This window comes from Bactrocera tryoni, chromosome 3, assembly GCF_016617805.1.
Source record: "Bactrocera tryoni isolate S06 chromosome 3, CSIRO_BtryS06_freeze2, whole genome shotgun sequence".
In the NCBI taxonomy this organism is placed as follows: Eukaryota; Metazoa; Arthropoda; class Insecta; order Diptera; family Tephritidae; genus Bactrocera; species Bactrocera tryoni.
In genome coordinates, this window is record NC_052501.1 from 27,124,342 (window position 1) to 27,147,236 (window position 22,895).

A 22,895-nucleotide genomic window follows, 5' to 3' on the forward strand; every position below is an offset into this window, starting at 1 on the left:
CAAACTCCACTCCAACTTGTTAAACACGCGTCTTACGCACCGCAAATAACAACAGCGCATTCAACCAACCATTCGAAGAGGCCGAAATAGTAACGGCAAAGCCATTTTGTCGCTGAGCAAACCAAACAGCCGAACCGTACGATAACAACTGAAGTAGGACTCAGCTCGTGGCGATGCAATTACCCGCCAAACAGCAACGCTACACACATGCATGCATACACACACACACACACACATGTGAACACGGCGCCACCACCTGCCCAAATAGCCGCCCACGCCAACCAATTGACAAGCCGAAACCAACAAACTGTGCCTAGTGTGCCTTCTAAGCGCACAACAACAACAGCAAACACAAAAACGTTGGAGATGCGACCCACTAATGACAGACCATCGCATATTTGTGCAGGCAATGTTAATAACAGCAGTCATTCTGTAAGCTTACATAGCGAAAAGATTGTGGAAAAAGTTACTCGCTTTTTTTCGACGTCAACAAAGTGGAGAAACCAATATTGCTCAATACTTCGCAAACTTTGTTGTTTAATTTAATTTCCGTGGCAGTTAACGAGAAGCTATAAGCCATTGCCAAGCTTTTGAAAGTTATTTCCTTTATTTTATTGCAATGTACAGCTTTTGCGAAAGCTTTGCTATATAAAAATGTGTTTGCTTGGAAAGCGAATGTTTAATTTTTGTGAAACCGTGCTCAGTATGTTAAAGACAATTTTTTTTTCTAATAACGGTTTTTTTGAAAAAATATGTTGTGATACCATACTGATGTCGCATATATTCGTCTCAAATCAGTTTGTGCTACAAGAAAAAAACCCATTTAATTGCACAAAGAAAAGGGTCTACAAACAAGAACTATGCGAGGCTAAAATTAATGAAACACTTAAAATTGGTCAAATTGAGTTCTTCATTTGCCCATCGCACAACTCTGTGGAGGAAATGTTTCGCCTTCTCACTTTAGCGCGCCTTCAAACGTATGTTCTTTGGCTACCCAGAGGATACTTGGTCTTGGACCGGAAGTCGTGTGGTGCTCCCAAATTAATAGCGCTGAGAGAACTTTCCACACTTGCGTGGACTTCTACACAAGACTAATGTATACATATATACTGTGACGAAAAGTACCCTGAAATTGTAAATTAAACGCAGATTATTTAATTATTCATCAATATTTATTTTGTTGCCTTCAAAGTAAACACCATCAGATGTAATACACGTATGACAATGATTTTTCCAGCCCTCGAAGCACTTTTCATGAGTACTTTTTGAGATGGGCTTCAGCGCCTTCAGCGAATTTTGTTTTATCTCTTCGGTCGCCTGAAAACGGGTTCCACGGAGCCGCAATTTCAGTTTGGGGAACAATCAAAAATCACACGTAGTCAAATCTGGTGAATGCGGTGGTTGATCGATGGAATTCATTGCTTGATGCTATGGTGCGTTATCTCCGTGTAAAATTCATGAATTGTTCTTCATCGGCAGTTATAAAGATCTCCATGAACGTGGGAGCGAAATTCGCCGGTTAAGCGTGTCCAAAGAAACTTTTTTACGGTATTATTTTTGAAAAAATTTCAAATTTATCGGGACGACTCCAGCAAGAATGCGTTTCATACCCAAAATATCCACCAAAATCATTCGAACAGACTCGCGAGAGATGTCGAGCTCTCTTGCCATATCTGTAATACTTGTCTGACGATTTTCAAGCACCATATGCTACACTCTTTTAATAATTTCAGTTGAAGTGGTCGAAGGTCGTCCAGAACGAGGCATTCCTAACACTCGTAGGCTTGTGTTTTTGATAAAACTGAATCACCGTAAGCCTTTTCCAACATTCGCAACGATTCCTAAACGAAATTTGGTTTATCCTCTTCTTCAAATTCAACCACGTCCATCCTTACTTTTCCCGAACTCAGCTCGGCCGTAAATTATTTTTCCCTTAATTTTTGTTATTTTATTTTTCTTTTCCGATGGGTTCAACTTGATACGATTTATTTTCTTTCTTTCAAGTTGGCTAAGTTAGCTGTTGGCATTTCGATCCAGCCATTTTAAAGATTTGCCGGAACAAACAGACCAGATAATAAGTCATAAATACATATTTTATTTGGTATATGCATGTAAAAATATTTTAATATTATAAAAAGACACACCAATTTTAAATATTACGATTTTTCATACATATGTATATCGGAATTAAAATCTTAACAAATATCAAAATATTACTTGGTGTGACATGCCATTGTTATCGATAATTACGAATGTGGCGAGAAAAGCAGTAGATAATTCATTGGCAGCACTGTGTCATTTCTGCTGCGACAGTCGACAGTCGAAGTAGAGTTTGTGTTTTCTCGGGGAAGGATAAATATAAATAAGAAAGGAAGGATTAAAAATTATCACAAAAATTAAACTTGTGATTATAAAAGTTCAAGTGGAGCGCAATAGCCAGCGTGTGTTGCTGAAAAGTAAAGAAAAATCGATCGTGCTTTTATTATTAACGCACTAAGGTGAATAATGTGGCGAAATGTAGCAGATAAAGCAATTTGTGACAGCGCAATGCGTGGGATCACAATTGCAGCGTTTTCAATGCATACTATTTATTTAGAGTGAGGTCATAAATGCGAAAGTGCACGGAATTCGATGTGCAAGTTGAAATTTCTTCCAGTTACCCAACGAAAAAGATGATAATATATACAGCTAGTCGAGCAACTCCATTGTTCATCAATTTTACTTTATACCTTTAATGCATGAATTTCGCTTTTATGCATATATACATATATATGTTTAGATTGTTGTTGTTAAATTGAAACGAACGTGCGATCAAAGCGCAGAATACAAGAAAAACACCAGAAGTTGCAGAAGAAGAAGACTTTGACAATGTCCAAAGAACCAAAACGAAATGCATAAATGTCGCACATAGATACAGAACAGAACAGTCGAAAAGAAATTAATGAAGAGCAAGAGGAGTTGTGTATTTGTGTGTGTGTGTCGTATCTTTTCGTGTGATTGTCGTTTTATCAAGAGGGCAAAACAAAGAAAAATCAGTGAAACGTAGTAAAAAAGTGAAAACTTCGTACATTAATTGAAATAATTTTTAACTAAACAAATCGTAAGCATCTATGTGACAAAATGTGCAATATATAGAATGAGTTTGTCGAAAATCTAGTTTAAGCGCTGACGTGCATAAAGGTGATATATTGATTTTATACAAATCATTGTTGCTTTCACTTGCCACTTCACAGCTGTTGTTTAACAAAAACGAAAAGTAAAATACATAAATACAGCGCAATAGATAGGAAAAGTCATATCATAATCAGCACCTGGTGTCTTCAGGATTACTTGATACTATGGAGTTATTTTCTTTAACTACCAATTGTATAGCTGTTGCATTTAGTGGGTGCAACGTAATTGCAGTTTTTGGAATTGCATATATTTCTATTATTTGCCGTTGGTAGACATTCCAAGTGTGTCCCTACGCGTTGATTAAGTTGAAATCATAGAAATATTTAAAGAAGATATGTTACAAGCTTCTTTCCATGCCAGGGTCAGCATAGATTTAGGGCAGTGCAACCTTGACCGCTTTTACAAGCAATGTGCTATATTGCATTTTCTACGAAATAATTATGTTAAATGCGTCACTGGAATTCATTTTATAGCTACGACTTGGTCGAAACGTCTTCCAATTGAGTTTCCAAAAATTATTTAACAAACAAATGCAGTTATTTTTTTAATCGGAAATATTTTTATGTATTGTACTATATAATTTTAAGTACGCATTAGCAGTGATGTTGCGACGATGATGTTGATGATGGTAACCAATAACAGCAGACCCAAGTCTATTCCCACAAAATTCTGTTGTCTATAATTATTTAATGCGCACACTTGAATAGAAGCTATTTAAAAAAAAAGTGTTGCCCATATTTTCAGTTGACTAAATTCAACATTTTTAAGTCATAAAAAATGGATACTGATAACGATAATGAACAGCTGAACTCTTCGTCGACGAGCAGCAGTAACAATAGCAGCAGCAGCAATTTGCTCGCAAATTTACCTATGCTCCCAATATTGCAGTCAACTGATAATGATGGTGGCGGGCACTTCGTAGAGCCCGAGGCGCTACCGGAGCCCTTAGACGAGCGCATCGGTGCAGTTGGATTGCCACAACCGCCATCACCATCACCACCGCCACCACCAACACCACCACAGCAACAACTTCATACGGCAGGTCATTTGCCGGACAATTCAGTTTTCGCTTCACCCCTCTTATTCAATAACAATACCACCCCACCTCCTTCATCCTCCTCATCATCATCGTCGCCAACATCATCGTCACACAATCTTCAACTATATCATCATCAGCAAGAACCACAACAATTACAACAAGAACAACTACACTCTGAACATGCGCTTCATTTTGAACATTCTCCCTCTCCCTCCCTCCAGCAACACGCACTACTACCACCACCGCCATCACCACCACCACCACTCGAACAAGAGCAGCAGCAGCAACAACAACAACAACACCTGATTCCGGAAGCAGCAGCCACAGCACAGCACCAGCAAGCACTTGAGCAACAGGACATACAAGAAGAACTCCAATTAACGCATCCATGTGCTTTTGTAGACAATAGTCCGATTGCCGATACGATTGATGCATCTGCATTAGAATCAGCTGCGAGTGAAGCTATTGGACTGAGCGCTGACATTGCATCAACTAGTCAACAGCAGCAGCAGACGCAGCCACAACGCCAGTGTCTACAGCAGCAAGAACAGCCGGTGGAAAGTTTGAGCGGTGCTCAACGCTCGACACTGAGCGTAATAGGAGAAGGTGCAGCTGGTAGCAGCGCATCTAATATACGTAACCAAACACCTCCAATATCACTGCCATTGCTGTTGCAAGAAGAGGACGACGAAGACGAGGACGCCGACGCTGACGACGAAGAAAATCTTAGTGGCGAACAACAACGCGTTCGAGCACCGAAGTCACCTGCTGCACTATCGTACGCTTCGCATTTTACACACCATCCATTCACGCACCCACTAAACCACCACCACCATCATCATTATTATCCCAATTTTGGTGGCTGTATAAATAATTCACCATTTGCGTTTGACATACCTGCTTTGTCCGGTGGGGGCGACAGCATCAGCATCAGCAGCAATAATAACAATAATAGCGGTATTAGCTTTGTCAGCCAAATAAATCCCAGTAACGGCGCAAATACAAACGCAATACTAACAGCAAGCATGCTTGGGAGCAGCAGCAATAGCGACAACCCGTCCGGCGGCGGCGGCGGTGCCACTGCCCTATCAAGCACCATCACTTGCGCTGGCGCTGGTGCCCACAGCAGTAGCAATCATAATCATCATTCGCGTCAGCAAGTGACCGATCGCCTAAAAATGCTCTATCCAAATGTGAACGAAGCTGAAACTCCACTGCCACGCTGCTGGAGTCCACACGACAAATGTCTATCGATTGGACTATCGCAGAATAATCTACATGTACACTATAAAGGTGAGTGAAACTTTAATAAATGCATTACTTTTAGTTATTCCCATAAAACACAAACGATCGAAGAAATACTAGACTAGCACGCACCATATAGAAATGAAAACTAAAATCAACCCGACAGATTTTAAGCGCGAAATATGCGCGTCTCTAAAAAGGAAACGAAATTAACAATACAAGCAATTAGAAATTAAGGTGCAAGCGGAAATGCAGAAATCGCTTCCATAGTGTTAAAGCTGTGCATAAGTGTGGGTGTACGGGGGAAATTGAAATTCATTGAAAGAAAGTACTCGGTTTTTTTCTTAAATAATATTTATAATTATTGCTAGTATATTAAAATGTAAAAATTAATAAATTTAATAACTGTTATGCGGCTTGATCGTAACTCAACCCATTTCAAGCAGTTTTTCGTTATATTCTTACGCATATCGTACATGCATATGCATGCATGCAATCTCTTCTCCTCACTTCATTTATTTCGTTTAATTTTCCATGCCCACCGCTCTTTATTGCGTTTCCCATACACGCTTTATTTACCTTTGTCATCACTACAGTGGAGTGCAATCTGTTCTGCCATTTTATGTACCAAATCGGGAGAGAAAAAAATAGAAAACGACTTTATACACAACAACGGAACAAACGGAAGGAAAGCAAACACGAAGTTGTCCAGCACGACTACAATTCGGTTGTTCTCGCTTCATCGCCCTCTGTCATTGGCCTGGTTATTTGTTGTGTGTTTGTTTTTGTATTTCATTTGGACTTTTTTACGCACGCTTTTTATTGTCCGTACTCCTTTTGACATTTATAAACATATGTGCCTGTGCTGCTGTTTACTGTTGTTGTTCGTGAGATTGTCGTGTAGTTGGTGCATAATCATAATACCATCAGCTGATATGTGGTTATCAAGCGCATTGTTGTTGTTTATATTTAAACTAGTTGCCCTTTGTGCATGAAGATGCGTTCAAATTAATATTGCATCTGATTAATGTAAATATGTGTGTATGTGCATATGTGGGTACTTATGTCTATTTATACATCAATCGGTCGTGCGTAAGTTACAGTAACAAAGATCCGGTTATATATAATTTAACTAAAAATATTAAAAGCGCAAACAGCGCAGCGCAGTTACAGAAAAGACAACTGCTGTATGTTGTCTGAATGAATAAAATCGTTTTAAATTACTTATTATAATTACATATGTACATAAAAAATTAATTTGCAAGATATTTTAAAATCAGTTTATTTTTGATAGCGCCTAAGCGCAGCCTTTTTCAGATGCTCATGTCCTTGATCTGGACACTTGTATTACGCCATATATTCATTTTACGCCATTTATTTGCAGGCGTAGGTAATAAGCACGACGGTCCTGCCTCTGTGCGCACAGCTCATCCGATTCCACCCGCCTGTGGCCTATACTATTTTGAAGTGAAAATCATATCGAAAGGTAAAGATGGCTACATGGGTATCGGTTTGACAGCTCAGCAATTTCGCATGAATCGTTTACCAGGTAAAGGCAGCGCGTTTTGTGTCCACCAACAAATGCAAATAATATTATTTTCGGTTTCCATTCGCCATTTTCTCTTTCAGGTTGGGACAAGCATACGTATGGTTACCATGGTGACGATGGCAATTCATATGCCCAATCCAATACTGGTCAATCGTATGGACCGACATTCACAACTGGCGATGTAATCGGTTGCTGTGTGAATTTTGTGGATAATTCATGTTTTTACACAAAGAATGGCATTGATCTGGGTGTCGCGTTCAGAGATTTACCGGTACATAAAGTTAGTACTATATACAAATGTGTTGTGACTTTGTGGTACATGTGTGTATTTTAATATTATTAGTGTAAATTATATCCAACGGTGGGCCTACAAACGCCTGGTGAGGAGATCGATGCCAATTTTGGCCAGGAGCCATTCAAATTTGATCAAATCGAAGATATGATGAAGCAAATGCGTGCTCAAATGAGGACCGCCATCTATGATTTCCCCATGACACTCGATCAGGGTGATCCAACGACACTGCTACACAAGTGAGTTGCGCGACTAAGCGTGTAAATAATTCTTAAGTAAACTTTTACTCATTGTTTACATTTTCAGAATGGTATCATCATATCTCTTGCACAATGGTTATAGTCAAACTGCAGAGGCATTCGCTCGAACCACTGGGCAAACGTTTCAAGAGGATATTTCATCGATTCGAAATCGTCAAAGTATGTTTGCATCGTGCCCTAAATAACTGTTACTTATTGCAATTAATTTATTTTTCCAATTTACATTATAGAAATATTAAAACTTGTATTATCCGGCAAAATGGGTCACGCCATTGAGCACACGCTGCGCTCTTATCCGGGTCTATTAGAGAATAACAAAAGTCTTTGGTTCATGCTGAAGTGCAGACAGTTCATAGAAATGGTGAATGGTTCAGATATTGAGGTAAAGCGCAGATATCGATAAACAAATCTTAGCTTAGTGTCACTTAACCTAAAAACCAATAGAGCAGAATAAAATCTTTACTAATACATGTGCATGTAATTATTTATGTTTTTTTTTTTTTGCTTTTCTGTGTCCTTATTTTTATTTTGTGTGTCTGTTGATTCAGTATTGCCCTACTACTAATAATAAATTAACAAATTCGATCACAACACAAACGCAGACAACGCCACCGAATCAAACATCGGTCATACAGTCAACCAAATCGTATCAGAATGGTAAGAGCACAGTAGCACATAATAATGCACAGACTATGGTGACAACATCAACTACAACAACAAATTCAGCTGTGATAAATGCCGATAATCATGCGCATCAACAGGAACTGAAAAACACATCGTGAGTGCAAAGCATTTATTTTTTTACTTAAAAATGTTTAATTGTGTTTAATCTGCTTTCAACACACAGTGTTTCGGATGAGAACTGCTCTGGTGATGCGATTTCAATTAGTAACAAAAACAATAGCACCAATATCGATTATTTGAATGATGTAGAAATGGAATTAAATATGCACACCAATGGTAAGAAGTTTAAGAAAGCTGAATTAAATGTTGAGATGTAATATTTATGCCCTGAACAGAGCATATTAAGTATGCACACTGAAGTTAACGGGTTTTCCATATGCTATATATTTACATATGTCTATACATTTCACTTTCAAATTTTTATCTCAGTCTTCATCTTTATATCTTATATGTTTATCTACCCAGGCAACTCATGCAAAAACGGCAGTTCTAATTTCAATAGTTCTTTAGACGTTGATGAGGAAATGGGTTTGTATACACACAATCTTATTTAAAAATAAATATGGGAAAATAAATCTACTCTTTTATTACTCTAGACATCGACGTATCACCTTCCGCACAGAAATATAGTCATGGCATCGAACGGATATTGGAATTCGGCAAAGAGCTATCTCAAATGGGACAGCAATTGGAGAAGGAGAACAAATTGAACGATGAGGATCGACAAATGTTGGAAGTAAGTATAATATATGAGCACATCCGCTGTTCCCTTTCTTCACGGGAGTCAAGCTGCTAAAGTCCATGATAAACTTATTTTAATTATGGGAAACACATGCATTGTCTATACGACGTTCTCGACAGAAGCATGTTAAACAAAATCAAAACACGATAGGACGAGCTACCTGGGTGCAAGACTACAAAAGTCATGTGCAAAACAGTTAATCGGAAGTACACACGCCCGCAGAATGGGGCTGAAAGATCGGAAAGACTGCAAGAAATATTTAGAGCAGGGTATCAGGAAAACAATGGAGCATCTCTTGTGCGCTTGTCCCGCTTTGGCCAGACTACGCTGTAAGCATCTGGGGTCCCCACAGTGTATCATAATACACTGGAGGAGGTATCTACAGTGAAGCCACAGAGCCTGCTAAAATTCGCGTCAAGCGCAGGCTCCTTAAAGGTTGACTACTCGTCTTGGTCTCTTTAGATCAAACGAAGAGCTCTAGTTGCCGCGAGAATTGAGAGTGACCCTTTCGTATTATCGTTCTGGATACTGTAGCAGATTGATCTCTTACTTATCCAGAATCGACCTTGACATATCAAATATATGTCCTGCGAGTCCCCGCATGACACTAACCACCTCTTTGTTAACATTACACATCTGATACTTCGCTCCTTATGGACCGACCACGTCGAAACAGCATGTTTCGATGACTACATATCTAATACTTACCATCCTAAGGGTTAATAGGTAACCGTTACAACAATAATCAAAAAAGGTTTTTCTATATCCTTTGATGCTATTAAAATGAACCTGTGAAAGGTATTGTAGCTTTGGTTAACACTTTTTTTTTGTTTTTTTGCCAGATTCGATTATTATTGTTATTCACACATTATATTACTAATTAATCTGTTGAAAACCACATTATATTGCTATAATAATATTTATATTTTCTCCAACAGGATGCATTTAGTTTAATCGCTTATTCAAATCCCTGGTCCAGCCCGTTGGGTTGGCAACTTTGTCCCACGAAACGAGAAAACGTATGCACAGCACTTAATTCCGCTATTTTAGGTAAGATTAACATTATATTATATTATGTCAAAACGAGGTAGGTATAATTTATCATTTGCTTTTTTGTATTTATAATTCTTTGTTTTCATTTGTTGTTAAATAGAATATTAAAAATTTTTTCTTCTATAAAAAAATGCTTTATATTCAACGAACTCAAATTGATGAAAATTTTGTTCGACACCAAAAATTATTTTTTAATTATATTGCAGTTTTTCTCCTAAAATATCTAATTTTCATATATCTGTTATCTTCCAGAATCGATGAACTATCCACGTCGCCCGCCACTTGACGTGTGCGTAGCGCACGCCGCTGAATTGCTTAAGGTGATGGCTCGGGAATCGCTCGGTGCTTGTGCGTTCGTAAATATCGAAGATGTCTTTCCACAAAATTGACCCACTCTGCGCTTGAAGATGTTTGAAACGTCGTAGCTAACGTCGTCGACGTCGTCGTGTCCCACAGCATGGTGGTGGTTGGTGTGTCCCCCATCGTTCGACGCCAACATGCGCTCCGATTGTGCTCCTTATTGCACTTATTTAGATTTTTTCTAATTATCGTATTTAAAACAAAAAACATAGAAGAGCGAACGCAAATTATTCATTTATAATCAACTAAACTTGTTTAAACCATAATTTCAAGAATCAACGATAATTATTAAAATTTTCAGTTTTCTAGTAACACCAAGATCCACTTATTATACATATGTGGTTCAATGTAGCGGTAGTAGTCATAATTTCCCCTCCTCTCAAGTACTCCAAAATAAAATGGCCGCGTAAATTATACAAAATATATCTATATACATACAAAACAAAAACAAACATTTAACAACAAACAGTAAATTGAATTCGTTCATTAGTTTAATTTTCAAGCACATACACACACGCATATACATATACACACACACTATTGCCTTCAACATTTAATCAAAAGTTTTGTTTTTGTTCAAAATATCCAACAATCATCGATTAAGTAAATTAAAATTGAAAAACAAAATTCTGTGCTTAAATTTGTATACAAACACCTCTCATGAAATAATAATAATAATAAATAAAATCACATTTAAGCGCAACGTATGTACTTTTGCACGAAAAACGTCGTGTCTTCAACAGTTACGTGTTTAAAGCGGAAGAAGTGAGATTTAAATGCAGATTTTTTTCGTGCTCTTTACGAAACTCTATATTGTTAGTTATAATTACCGATTAGTGGTTAAGTTAAGCGAATAGCGTTTATATAATTTTCTTCTTTTCTGTTTTCGTATATTATTATGCTTCCAAACTTTAATTGAGCAGTTGAAGTTTTATTCTTTAATAATAAATAATTTTCGTCGAAATGAATGCAGAAAGAATTCAACTTATCTCAATAAATATATATATATATATACATATATATAAATAAATCTGTTGTGAGTTTGTCTTTCAATAAATCAGTCACGACTTAAACTATGTCCTTCGCTGAGACATTGGAAGCACCTTTAGATTAGCTATATATGTAAATGGTGACCGCACTTACTTCAATATTTCACTTAACTACGATTTAACCATGGCCGGGCATCGTTATTTTCTTGCTATTAGCCAAGCATGATGATTGTTAGTCGAATCGACCTGCAAAGCACGTCCAGGGTTGAAGCAGCAGTTACATCTCTCAGATTTCAAATATTACTTTCTACAAAGGCATTACTTTCCAAACACACGGCAAAATACGTTTGTTAATGTTATTTTCGAGACATTGTGCCGAGTCGGCGGTCGTTGGTCAGTTAAAAATCCGGGTAATTAACGCTTACTCAGACCCAGCTGCTGTGAGAACGAACGGGAATGCATACTAATAATCCGTGGTCACGGAGAAAACTGGGTTTGCTTCAATCACTTAGGAGTTCGCATATATGCACATTATTTAAGGGGAGATGGTCCGTAAAAGAAGCTATGACTTTTTGCAACTCGAACATATTCTCAAAGATGTTTTGATTTATCTTTTCAGATCTCACGATAATTTTTAACCGCTATTACCAATATATGAATATATATGTACATGTATGTATGTATATACATATATACATTGATGCATTAACTGCATTCAGTGGTTACCTTTGGACAGTTACATATTGTGAACTGTAAATGCGATGGTTCGTTTCAAATGACAGTGTCGAAGTTTTTCTTAACTTATTCTGGAAACGAAGAGATATACAAAAAAACTAAGTATATTCGCTAAAAAAATTTGCATTTCCGCGGTTGTTGCAAATTTAACAGTTCGGAAATGTCCAACATACAAATCAGTCAAGTGTTGCCAAAATGGTAAGCTAAGGCCGGATGCAAAAGAGGTTGAATTTGGATGAAAGACATTTTCGAACAACTTGGAGTATTGATTTTCTTTTTTTGTTGTAACAACAGTAAACATTAAATATAAATGAACGATTATTCAAATCTGATTTTTACTATTTAAATAAATTATTCAATTTGCGGCCAAGTATGGCAGCACCCATCGTCTAATAAGGAAATATTGATTTCGAAGTTTCGAAAACAAAGACAAATGTGACAAACGGTGTTGGTAAATGACTGTATTCAAATTGGTTTTTAATTATCAGCAATTTAACGGCAAAGGGGAACTAAACATTAACGCAGTTGATGAATTTTACAACAAACTACTTATATACTGATAAAAACATAACAAAATTGCTTTTTACGTTTATCGAATAAATAATAATAGAAAAACTACACGTTTAGCGCGTTGACAACTGAAATTTCCAAAAATTTGCTGCATTGCCATCACTGGCAACGAAATGTCAAGCGCCCATTGCTGGAGAGCGAGAGAGCACCCAAAAAAGAATTGGAAAAAAGTTGAATGAACAAGCGCCGCCGCGCCGCAAATAGAGAGAGAGGAACACCAAATACAAAGGAGCAATCGCATTCGCAGCAGCAGCAGTGGCAGCAGAGTTGAAAAAGTTTGCGGGCGGGTTACACAAAAAAGTCGAGTGCTCGAAGAAATTTGTGAATAACTCCAGCAAAACGAATTTTATTAATTGGAATTTATCAATAGAAATTGGAAAAAAGTGCATGTGCATTGTGGTAATTGAAGAAAATGTTGTTAGTGTAATGATAACTTATGTGGAAGTGCTTAAAAAAAGACCAAGTGACCAGCGAAGCACCAGCCGCAAAATCGTGTACCAACCACACACACACACACGAACACAAATCGCAACATTCTGGGCGAGGTAGAAACGCCAGATGTGTATTCAGTGAAAATCGCATATGCCTTTTTCCAAATGATGAAAAGTTTTTTTTTCGCACAGTGTTTGACAGAATGAAAATTTGATAAATATACAATAAGAATTTTTTTGGTTTTTAATGCACAAAATCGATGCAAAAGCATTGTTTCCATATATGTCTCATTAAATATGTTAGTATGTGTAGCTTGAGAGGCGGCACCGGGCGGCAGCAGTCATTGTGTAGAAAGACTGCTAGCGGCGCGTTTACGTTCGAAAAGTGTATTTTACCACCATTGCGCATCAACGGGCGGGGCGGTGGCAAAAAAACTACACACTTTCCGATAGAGTAGTGTAATATGAAAAGTTTACTATCAGTTGCTGTCAAGATCGGGTTTAAATAAATTCAATGCCATATTCATACATAAATAATTAACTGCTAGATACATAAACGCAAGAAACTGCAATATATAAATTTTTGTAATTATGTATACTAAATTGTATATTCGTTTAAGCAAAGCAAGTGCGCTTAGCAGCTTGGTGGTGTGTGGGTGGCAGTGGGCGCATGTGAATATGTGAGTGCATACGCTAGGATAGCATACGTACAAACAAATATACATACATATATTCAAAACACATTGATATTCACAGAGAGTGTTTGTTAAGCAAAAAATAATAATAACTAATTCTAATAAAGACACTTCAGTATACTACCCAATCCGCCAATGTTCGGCGCACAAACATTTTACTCAGTAAATTACCGCATTTACGCACGATAAACATTTGTGTATATGTACACATATTAATCTAATGTTTTCAACACAATTCCATATGCCATAAATTTTGTGGAGAACTTGCAAATGTTTGCGCTGAAGCTATTGGCAGTTTGTAGCTTCCGTTTATCATTGCTTTTTTAACTGGAAATGTTCACATGTGTACATATGTACATTCACACATATGTACATATACATACATATATGTACTTATATATGAACCATACTACTGTGAATATAACAAATTATTGTAGAAAGCGACTGCAATGAGGCAAAGGGGAACTGAGTGGAGGAACATTATTTTATCACAGCGTATCGATTGATCTGATCGCTAATATATACTGACTTACATACTTACATATGTATGTACTAGCCTATATCGATAAGATAAACTCAAGCTTGCAACCTACTTACTTGCGTATACACAATACATTATGGTATATACGATCATACATATATGGATGTACATACATATATGTTTGACTAATTTTATTTGTTTATTCATTTGTGGATATTTTATTGCCATTTCGTATAGACTGAGCATATCGCTTCCATGTGCAATGGCTTTGGAATGCATAGCCTTTCACAACGCCACATATTCGTACATAAACAAATATAAATACATCCAAACATTATGTGTATGTAAGTATATGTTCACATTGTTACTGAAAACTTACTGACTTTGTTTGTTGTCGGGTGTTCAACCCTTCAAGCTTTTCGGTATGGGGAGGCTAAAGCCGCCAATTGCAAATAAACTAATCGACCGCATGGAGCATGGTAAAAAGCTGATAAGCGTCTCGCCTCCATTTGGTTGGAATTTTATGTTGATACAAGCATACATGTGTATGTGTAACTTATACATACATACAAATGTATTTACTCAATATCAAAGTTGAGATAAGTGTAAAAATTTGCATAAAATGTGTATAAGAACTCGTGTATACACAGATACACACATGCTTATGTATATATGTATGTACTTAATCCCGCCATAAGCTCTGTTACAAGTTCAACCCGTTATAGAAATGATATTATAATATATTTCTTAACGCACGTACAATCAAAAGATTCGGCCTTTAGTCAATCACCATTACTCGACTATCGGGTCCACTTCAGAAATGTTTTTTGTCATTACAACAACAACACTGATCGCACCAAACCTTTTTTGAATATTTCCAATTTTCTGTCGGCTTTACCACGCCTTCCGAAGCATCCTGCTGGTATACGTTTGTCCAGTTTTTACACCTTTACTCGGAAGATATGAGGTCTAATGCCTTTTCACGAGATTTCCCACCAAACCATTATAACAGCTGGATGATGACCACTTCTACGAAAGTTTTTGCGTAGATTTTGTCGTTTTGCTTAATAAAACCTTCCACCATATTCACAAACTGGACGAAAGGGTACAGATTTGACCACAAGATTGCAGCCGAAGGCGTTATAATTCCGACTGTCAATAATTCCAAGATTTTAGGTGTGACAATCAACAGCCTGCGCTCCTTCACTCCTCACACAAGCGCGATTATTGCCAAAGTACACAACCGCAATAAAAGCCTCAAGTCGCGAGCCGGAAGCACATGGCTAAAAGACAAAGAATCGTTGACAACATACAAACCAATCATCCGACTGGTGCTTAACTATGTCCAGAATGCAACGAATCCCGCACGACTCCAACCACCTTTTTGCATGCCTAGCTAAACCTACACATCTGATACCCCTCTCCCTGTGGTCCGAACCCGTCGAAACAGCAACCGTTGGATGACCTCGATGACAATTTATCTGAATCCTACCACCCTAACGAGTACTAGGTAACCGTTAACACAACATGCCTGAAGTAATTACGTAGAATGCTGCCGAGTTGACAGTCATTGACCGGATAAATATCCGGGTCCGTTCCGGTTACTTAGACCGGACTATCTTGGGAACGGGCAAATGTAATGGTGTCAAAACAAATGCCGTCGAACTCGATAGCTTGAAAATTTAACCAATAACCATTTTAAATTAATTTTGGAAAACTACTCAAGTCAACATTCATACAGCTAAAGGAGCATAATAACTCTGCGACACTTTATCAGTTATTTGTCGATCAGAGGAACTGTAGACCATTTATATTAAATTGCTAAGGTTTGAATTTACTACCCTCGGAATACTTCGATATTTTCAACTTGCAAAATTTTGAATTCAACTGCCTCCAAGGCATCGCCTTTATGCCATTTGTGCTTTTTTAGACTCCATCTGAGAAGTCATTTGACGCACATGCTTGGGTCTAAGCCTTATATCCCAAAGATATTTAAGTACTTAGTGGCGGTATCAACGGTTTCATGCATAAATTGATAAATTTCGTGTATTATTTGAAAACCTAGAGCACAATTAATCAGTTCTTATTAAAAATAATGCCAAAGAGTAATATCTATGCGCGTTTTGTGCGTACTCGAGTTTATATATTAAAAGGTAAAACTATGCATTGAGAGCATCACAGGTGCAATGCGCACTTGTTCCACTGTTCATTGTCAAGCAATCTGTCTCAATTGATGCCGCTCATAGTCACAGCCGCACCCAAAGACGCGTAAGCGGCATTAATTAATCATACTCGAGCAAATATTCAAAATAATTAATGTCAACTGGATGCCATACATACATAAGTACATCTGTATATGTATGTGTGTATGTATGTACATATATGGAAGTGTCGTCACTTTTGATCAGTTCTCGATGAGCGTGTGCGCCACTCAGCCAATGCGCCAGCTGCGACAATCAAAGTGACTCAGCTAACGGCCAGTAAGCGCGAGTTGAAATATCAAAAACAATAATTTCGCAATGCAAGCCTCGCTTGAATGCTATCCATGTAAATGCTTTTAGACAATTAAATTTGAATGAAATTAAAAAACAAAGCTAAAATACCGTTCACAGGTGCATTTTCATAGCATAAAAGAGTAAAAAAATACTTTTATCTTGATTTTGATCGTTCAGTTTATATGGCTGATATATGCTATAGTTGTCCGATCTGTACAATTTCTTCGGAGATTGTAGCGATGTCTTAAAAAATAATCTGTGAGAAGTTTCGTGAAGATATCTCATCAAATTAAAAAGTTTTCCATACAACGTACAGATTTTGATCGTTAAGCTTATATGGCAGCTATATGCCATAGATGTCCGATCTGAACAATTTATTCGGAGATTTTAGCGACTCCTTAAATAATAATCTGTGTAAAATTTCGTGAAGATATCGTGCCAAATAAAAAAGTTTTCCATACAAGGATAAGATTTTGATCGTTTAGTTTATTTGACAGCTATATGCTATAGTTGCCCGATCTAAACAATTTCTTCGGAGATTGTAGAGATGCCTTAAAAAATAATCATTGCCAAATTTCGTGAAGACATCTCTACAAATTAAAAAGTTTTCCATACAAGGACTTGAGTTTTATCCTTCAGTTTGTATGATAGCTATGTGCTATAATTGTCCGATCTAAACAATTTCTTCGGAGACTTTAGCGAAGCCTTAAATAATAATCTGTGTAAAATTTCGTGAAGATATCTCGTCAAATTAAACCTAATATACCCTATTCAGGGTATAAAAGTAACACTACTAAACAATAAGTTTAAAACATATAATATGTGCATGTGTGAGTGCGTGTAAATCGAATGAAGTCGAAACGTCAATACTTGTACGAATTACACACATTAACGCAAATATTTATGTATGACAGTTTGTAATTTATGGATATCACCCCATAAAACCATATGCCCGTCGGCCTGTGTGTGTGTGTTGTTGTTGATGTTATTCTATAATTTTACATTTATTCCATTTTAAAGTGAATTTTTTTCAATACAATCATTGTTTACTCATTTTTCGCATAGTGATTTAATGATATGTCCATGAAACGACCCAACGATATTTGAATATAAACATATGTACACGCATACAAACATACATGTACATACATATATGAAAGTAGCGAAAAGTGCGAGCAAAATAAAGCCGAATGAAAGTAAGAAAAATTAAGTAGTGCAGCCGATTTGTGTATGTGTTCTTAACGATAAAAATAATAAAAAATAAAATATAATTACAACAGAACGCAGAACAAACCGCACAAAACGTTTAAAAAAATAAGTGAAATACATACATACATAAATTTCGTAAGAAAAACCCACAATTACATAAGTGAGTTTTTGCGAACATATTTCAATCGCTACAACAAAAATAATTAAAGTGAACAGCAGCATCCGTTAATCGGCAAACTAAAAAAGAAAATCCAAACAACAACAAAATATCACAACAACTTGTGTTCAACAAAAAGCGCGCTTTACACCAACAATTGCATTGCAATAAATTCGCCGTAATCGAAGCCATTTGATTATTTCACTTCGCTAACCGCATAAAAGGAAACAAAAACAAAAACATAAAAGAAAATGGGTTGCACAACATCAGCCGAGGAACGTGCAGCGCTCCAGCGTTCAAAGCAAATCGAAAAGAATCTCAAAGAGGATGGCATTCAGGCGGCAAAAGACATCAAACTCTTGCTACTGGGTAAGTCTCAATAAAAATAAAAAAATATGTATAAGCTTAAAGAGTCATCCAAAAAACTAAAATCAAAGATTTCCACATGCTTGGTGACTCCATCTACAGGTTGATAAGTATTTTTTCCCACCTCTCTGATTATTTGCTCTAGTGACATTAAGTTCTTTTCACGTTTAGTTTTCTACAAAACATGTCTTCAGAACCCGACTACTTGGAACTACTCTGACCGCGCATACCATTTGTGTCAACTTATTGGTCCGATTTCCACCTCTTAACAGTTATTCTTCGCCCTAACATGCAAAGTCCACAAATATTTACAAAACAAAGGCACCCTAGAACCGTAGAATAGGAACGGGTCGGTTCTCCCGTATCCTCTTGTGTTCTACTACGAGATAGTTGGGTTTAGCGGAAGCTTGGTCAGCGCTGGGCCATCACTGATACATGCGGTGTCGCAAAAACCTTTTGGCTCAAGATCGATCGCCAAAGATCTGGTGATCTCTTTGCTATCAGTAAGACTAGCCTCTCCCTAGTTTTGGGGCTTTTAACGGGCCATTATCCTATTGGCGTCCACGCAGTAAGGCTGGGAATCCTACCAGACGCCGTCTGCAAAAGCTGTATGAAAGAAAATTAGGTGGAAACAACTCAGCACTTCCTTCTTGACTGTCCCGCGTTTGAGAGGTCATGACTTGGGAGCGCATACCTTCAGACAGCCCACCGAGCTGGCGGGAACGGAAATAAAACTCCTGTGCAAATTGTATTGGGAGATGGTGCCTTTTTAGGAACCGTCCGCCAGTTTATTGCGGTGTCTTCCAAGCCGGGATCACAGCATTAAAAAATAATAATGTGCTCACAACAAGAAATATATTAACCAAACGGTTTGGGGGTCTCTCATCCAGAGCTGTTGTTTAGTTTTCATTGGGGTCGTTCTTTACGTGGCGGACCCAAACCCACCGCAAAACCCTGAACACGCCTTCAAACGGATGTTCTTTGACTACCAAGGGGATACCTTGTCTGAGACTGGAAGTCATGAGATACTTGAGCCATATGTAAAAGAATCATTTCTGGCCACTCCCTAGCGAATGGCGATCAGAGAACTTTCCTCACTTGCGTGAACTTCTACACATGACTCCATCCTCTGATGCAATGTGGTGTCAATTGGTGATGTCAAGTGCAGCCAGGTCCTTCTCCACCTCGTACAGCTCATCATTCCATCGATTGTCGTATTCGCCGTTGCTAATGCGCAAAGGACCATACATTTTACGCAGAACCTTTCTCTCGAAAACTCGTAACGTCGACTATTGAGATGTTGTTATCGTCCATGCCTCTTCACCATATAGCAGGACGGGGATGATGAGTAACTTGTAGAATTTGATCTTCCAAAAAGGACTTAACTTCTCAATTGCCTACTCATTTCGTAATACCTATTGGCTACAGTTATTCTGCGTTGGATTTCGAGCTCACCTCTGTTCCGTTTACCGATTCCCACCACAGCCAATTTTGCATTACCAGAACTGAACCGGTTTTTATCCGGCCAAAGTTTGTTATTTCGAGGTTCTAATTATATTTGGATCTTTGGAAGTACTAATGTTGTTAAAATAAAACACCTGAAATTATTCTCCTTAAAATTGTTTTATTCCGTTATCGGTAGAATAACCCTAGTTCTGATCTTCCAGCGAGTAAAAAGAGTTATGTCGGAAACACTCGTTTTTCGTCATTGTAGGTAGTCGCAAAGGTCACCGAAGTAAACTAAATACACGATTATCGAGTCATTCTACCATCAATTGATAATATTCAATTATTCTTGATCCACTTCTCTTGTTTCGCCAACAAAACTGTACGCCATAAAAAATTTTCCGGAAAAATATGCTTTTGAAGCTTTAAGCTAAAAATACGTTTATAATATTTTGCCTCTATTCAAATGCATAGCAACGTTTCTTCGCAAAATTCCGATTATTGTGGTTCATTGTTGTAGTAAGTCCCCTCCCGCCTCTCCATAGTATCGTACATCGTGTTTATGTTTGAAAGGAACGTGTAATTGCTAGAAAAGTAATAACATACTCAGTAAATTTGATGTTGTTTCTATTTTTGCCATTTTCGTTGACAACGTGGTTGTTGCTATTGTGCTTTTCTAGTAGTTTTCCACCAGTAAATCGCTTTTAATCCTCCGCTCCATGAATGTCATTTGACAAGCCAACGAAAATACCGTTATATATATGTAAGTACTTTTGTGTGTATGTTTGATTGAAGGAGCACTTGTTTGAATATTTCGTTTGTGCCGATGTGTCTGTGTGTGTATGGTGTCTACGATTGTCTATATTATGCCCTTAACTGCAGCAAATACGAGCCTACTATCGGCCCACTTCCTCTGTTGCTTTCATTTTGTCTATTTTTTTGTGTGGAACTCTGGCAAGCAAAATCGTTGTCTGGCGCTCCGACAACATTGTAGAAAGTTGCTGCAACACACACACACGCCCACAGCTAAACACACACGTGCTTGTTCAACAGAAGGAAATTCCTTCCACTTGCCTGATTGCAATGCAACTCACTTCCGCTCACTCACCACCGACCAGTCGCCAAAATCGCCTGCATTTTGTGCAAAAATACATATATATATTTATGTGTATGTGTGAGTGTGTTTACTAAGGCATACGGTAACTCCCACTTGTCGAACTCTAAGTACTCGTTGCACTCGGCGAACTGTCGTCTTTAATGCGAGCGACTTGTTTCCGCGCGTGTGGGTGAGTGCAGCAATATCCAACCCAATTGGAAATTTGACATTTCTGGTTCAAAAAGTTATCGTGAGAGTAAAATTGTATTTACGCGGTTACATAGAGTTCACGGCTCCAAAAAAACGATTTTCTTATTGTCTTATTCTAGTTCTATAACATCTCTAGATGTATTGTCCTCAATGATCAAGTTGATCCGTGGAATAGTTTTCGAGTTACAGGCTTGAAAAGTAGCGAGCTCGAGGTCAGCTTTATAGTCAAAACCTTTCTCGAAACTGTGTTTTCAACTTGTGTTGACAAGATTGTCCGCAGACACTGCTCCAAATGACAGCAGAAGGGTGTGGCAGAGGTAAGGTAATCTCTTACCAGCGAATGAAAGAATTAAGTGGTGAAATACTATTTGCTGTTCCCCCAAGATACAGCATTACAAACAGGCTAAACTTCGCCAAGAAGTTCAAGGCTATCCTTAGCAGTAAGGCTGAATGGAATGATTCCACTCTCAAGCTACTGCTTAGGGATAGTACTATCCAGTGGCACACCGACGGCTTGTAAACGTCGGAGGGATTGGTGCAGGAGTCGCAGGACCACACACTAAACTCTCTATACTTATTGGAAGTTTTCCGACCACTTTTCAAACAAAAGTCTTTGCCATAAGTCGAAGCTTTAAATTAAACATCCAACGCAACTATCGCAGCGAACGCAAACCATACTTAGCGACAGTCAAGCGGCACTTAAAGCAATGCCTGTCAATCGACTGAATAGTATTGTCGGAACTTAACCAAGTGCACATCATCTGGGTGTCCGGTCACAAAGGTATAACAGGGAATGAACTGACTAATGAGATCGCCCGCTCCGCAGCATCCACTGAACCCCTCATATCAAAAAGGAGCTGCTCCGTAAGGAATAAGGAGTAGGCAGAGAGAAATGGATTAAGAGCAAATGAGAGTGATAGAAACAAAAAAGTTTGACAGAGAAAGAGAAAAATCCTTCCTATATTCTTCCTTTGTTGAGAGATAGGCGAGAGAAAAACCAATGGGTAAAGAGAAAATGAGAGTGAAAGGAAGAAAAAAACTAAAATATAGATAACCTAAGAAAAAGGGAGAAGAAAAATTGTAAATCCTGATTCCAGATACCATGACGTAGACCCGATTGTCTCGTGAACGGTCCCTCCACAGTTGAGTTAGATAGGGTGAAAGAAAAATACAAAGGGAGAGCGATAAAAAGTAGAGATAGAGAAAAGGAAGTGGAGAAAGCGAAGAAGCAATTGAGAAAGAGGAAATGAGAGTAATCGAAAGAAAAAAGTTAAAGAGAAGAAGTATGGAGAGGTAGAAAAAAATATAAAGCCAATTAGAAAAGAAAAGAAGATGAAGATGGAGGAAACGGTAGAGAAATACAAAGATACATTTTAATCGAATGTTAAAAATATATATATCGCTAAGGAAAAATTGTTTGGAATAGCAAAACACTCACATTATTCCCCTGATTTTTCCGAAAAATACCGAAAAAATCCACAATTATGTGTCCTTTTGTATAACAGTTACATATATAATCTGTCAACTATGAAAGGTAAACTCACTTCTACCATACGTGACTTATTCTTCAACTAATGTTAACAGCAGACCGTTACTTGGATTTTGATTAAGCATCAG

At 37.7% G+C, this 22,895-nt stretch overlaps 2 protein-coding genes across 7 annotated transcripts in view; both read left to right on the top strand.

Annotated features, from left to right (window-relative positions):
• Positions 1-2,310: 2,310 nt before the first annotated feature.
• On the top strand, positions 2,311-11,377 carry LOC120770422 (ran-binding proteins 9/10 homolog). 4 transcript variants are annotated; one of them, XM_040097868.1, is made up of 13 exons: positions 2,311-2,498; positions 3,919-5,506; positions 6,843-7,013; positions 7,088-7,287; positions 7,351-7,538; positions 7,606-7,718; positions 7,790-7,941; positions 8,108-8,337; positions 8,407-8,519; positions 8,709-8,771; positions 8,840-8,979; positions 9,924-10,035; positions 10,291-11,377. In XM_040097868.1, the coding sequence occupies exons 2-13, from the start codon at positions 3,952-3,954 to the stop codon at positions 10,425-10,427; spliced, it is 3,174 nt and encodes a 1,057-aa protein (XP_039953802.1). In that variant the 5' UTR covers positions 2,311-2,498; positions 3,919-3,951; the 3' UTR covers positions 10,428-11,377. The 4 variants fall into 4 exon arrangements, with proteins under 4 accessions (XP_039953802.1, XP_039953801.1, XP_039953804.1 ...); XM_040097867.1 differs by lacking the exon at positions 2,311-2,498 and adding an exon at positions 2,559-3,180; XM_040097870.1 differs by lacking the exon at positions 2,311-2,498 and adding an exon at positions 2,560-3,180 and having other exon boundaries at positions 8,162-8,337.
• A 1,534-nt stretch (positions 11,378-12,911) lies between these two features.
• Positions 12,912-22,895, top strand: part of LOC120771313 (G protein alpha o subunit) — a 104,117-nt gene continuing 94,133 nt past the window's right edge. The window contains exons 1-2 of one of the 3 annotated variants that reach the window (XM_040099251.1): positions 12,912-13,109; positions 17,860-18,529. In XM_040099251.1, coding sequence (XP_039955185.1) covers positions 18,412-18,529 — 118 coding nt within the window. In that variant the 5' untranslated portion in view covers positions 12,912-13,109; positions 17,860-18,411. The remainder of the gene's footprint in view (positions 13,110-17,859; positions 18,530-22,895) is intronic. The other 2 variants (XM_040099252.1, XM_040099250.1) reach the window with 2 other exon arrangements.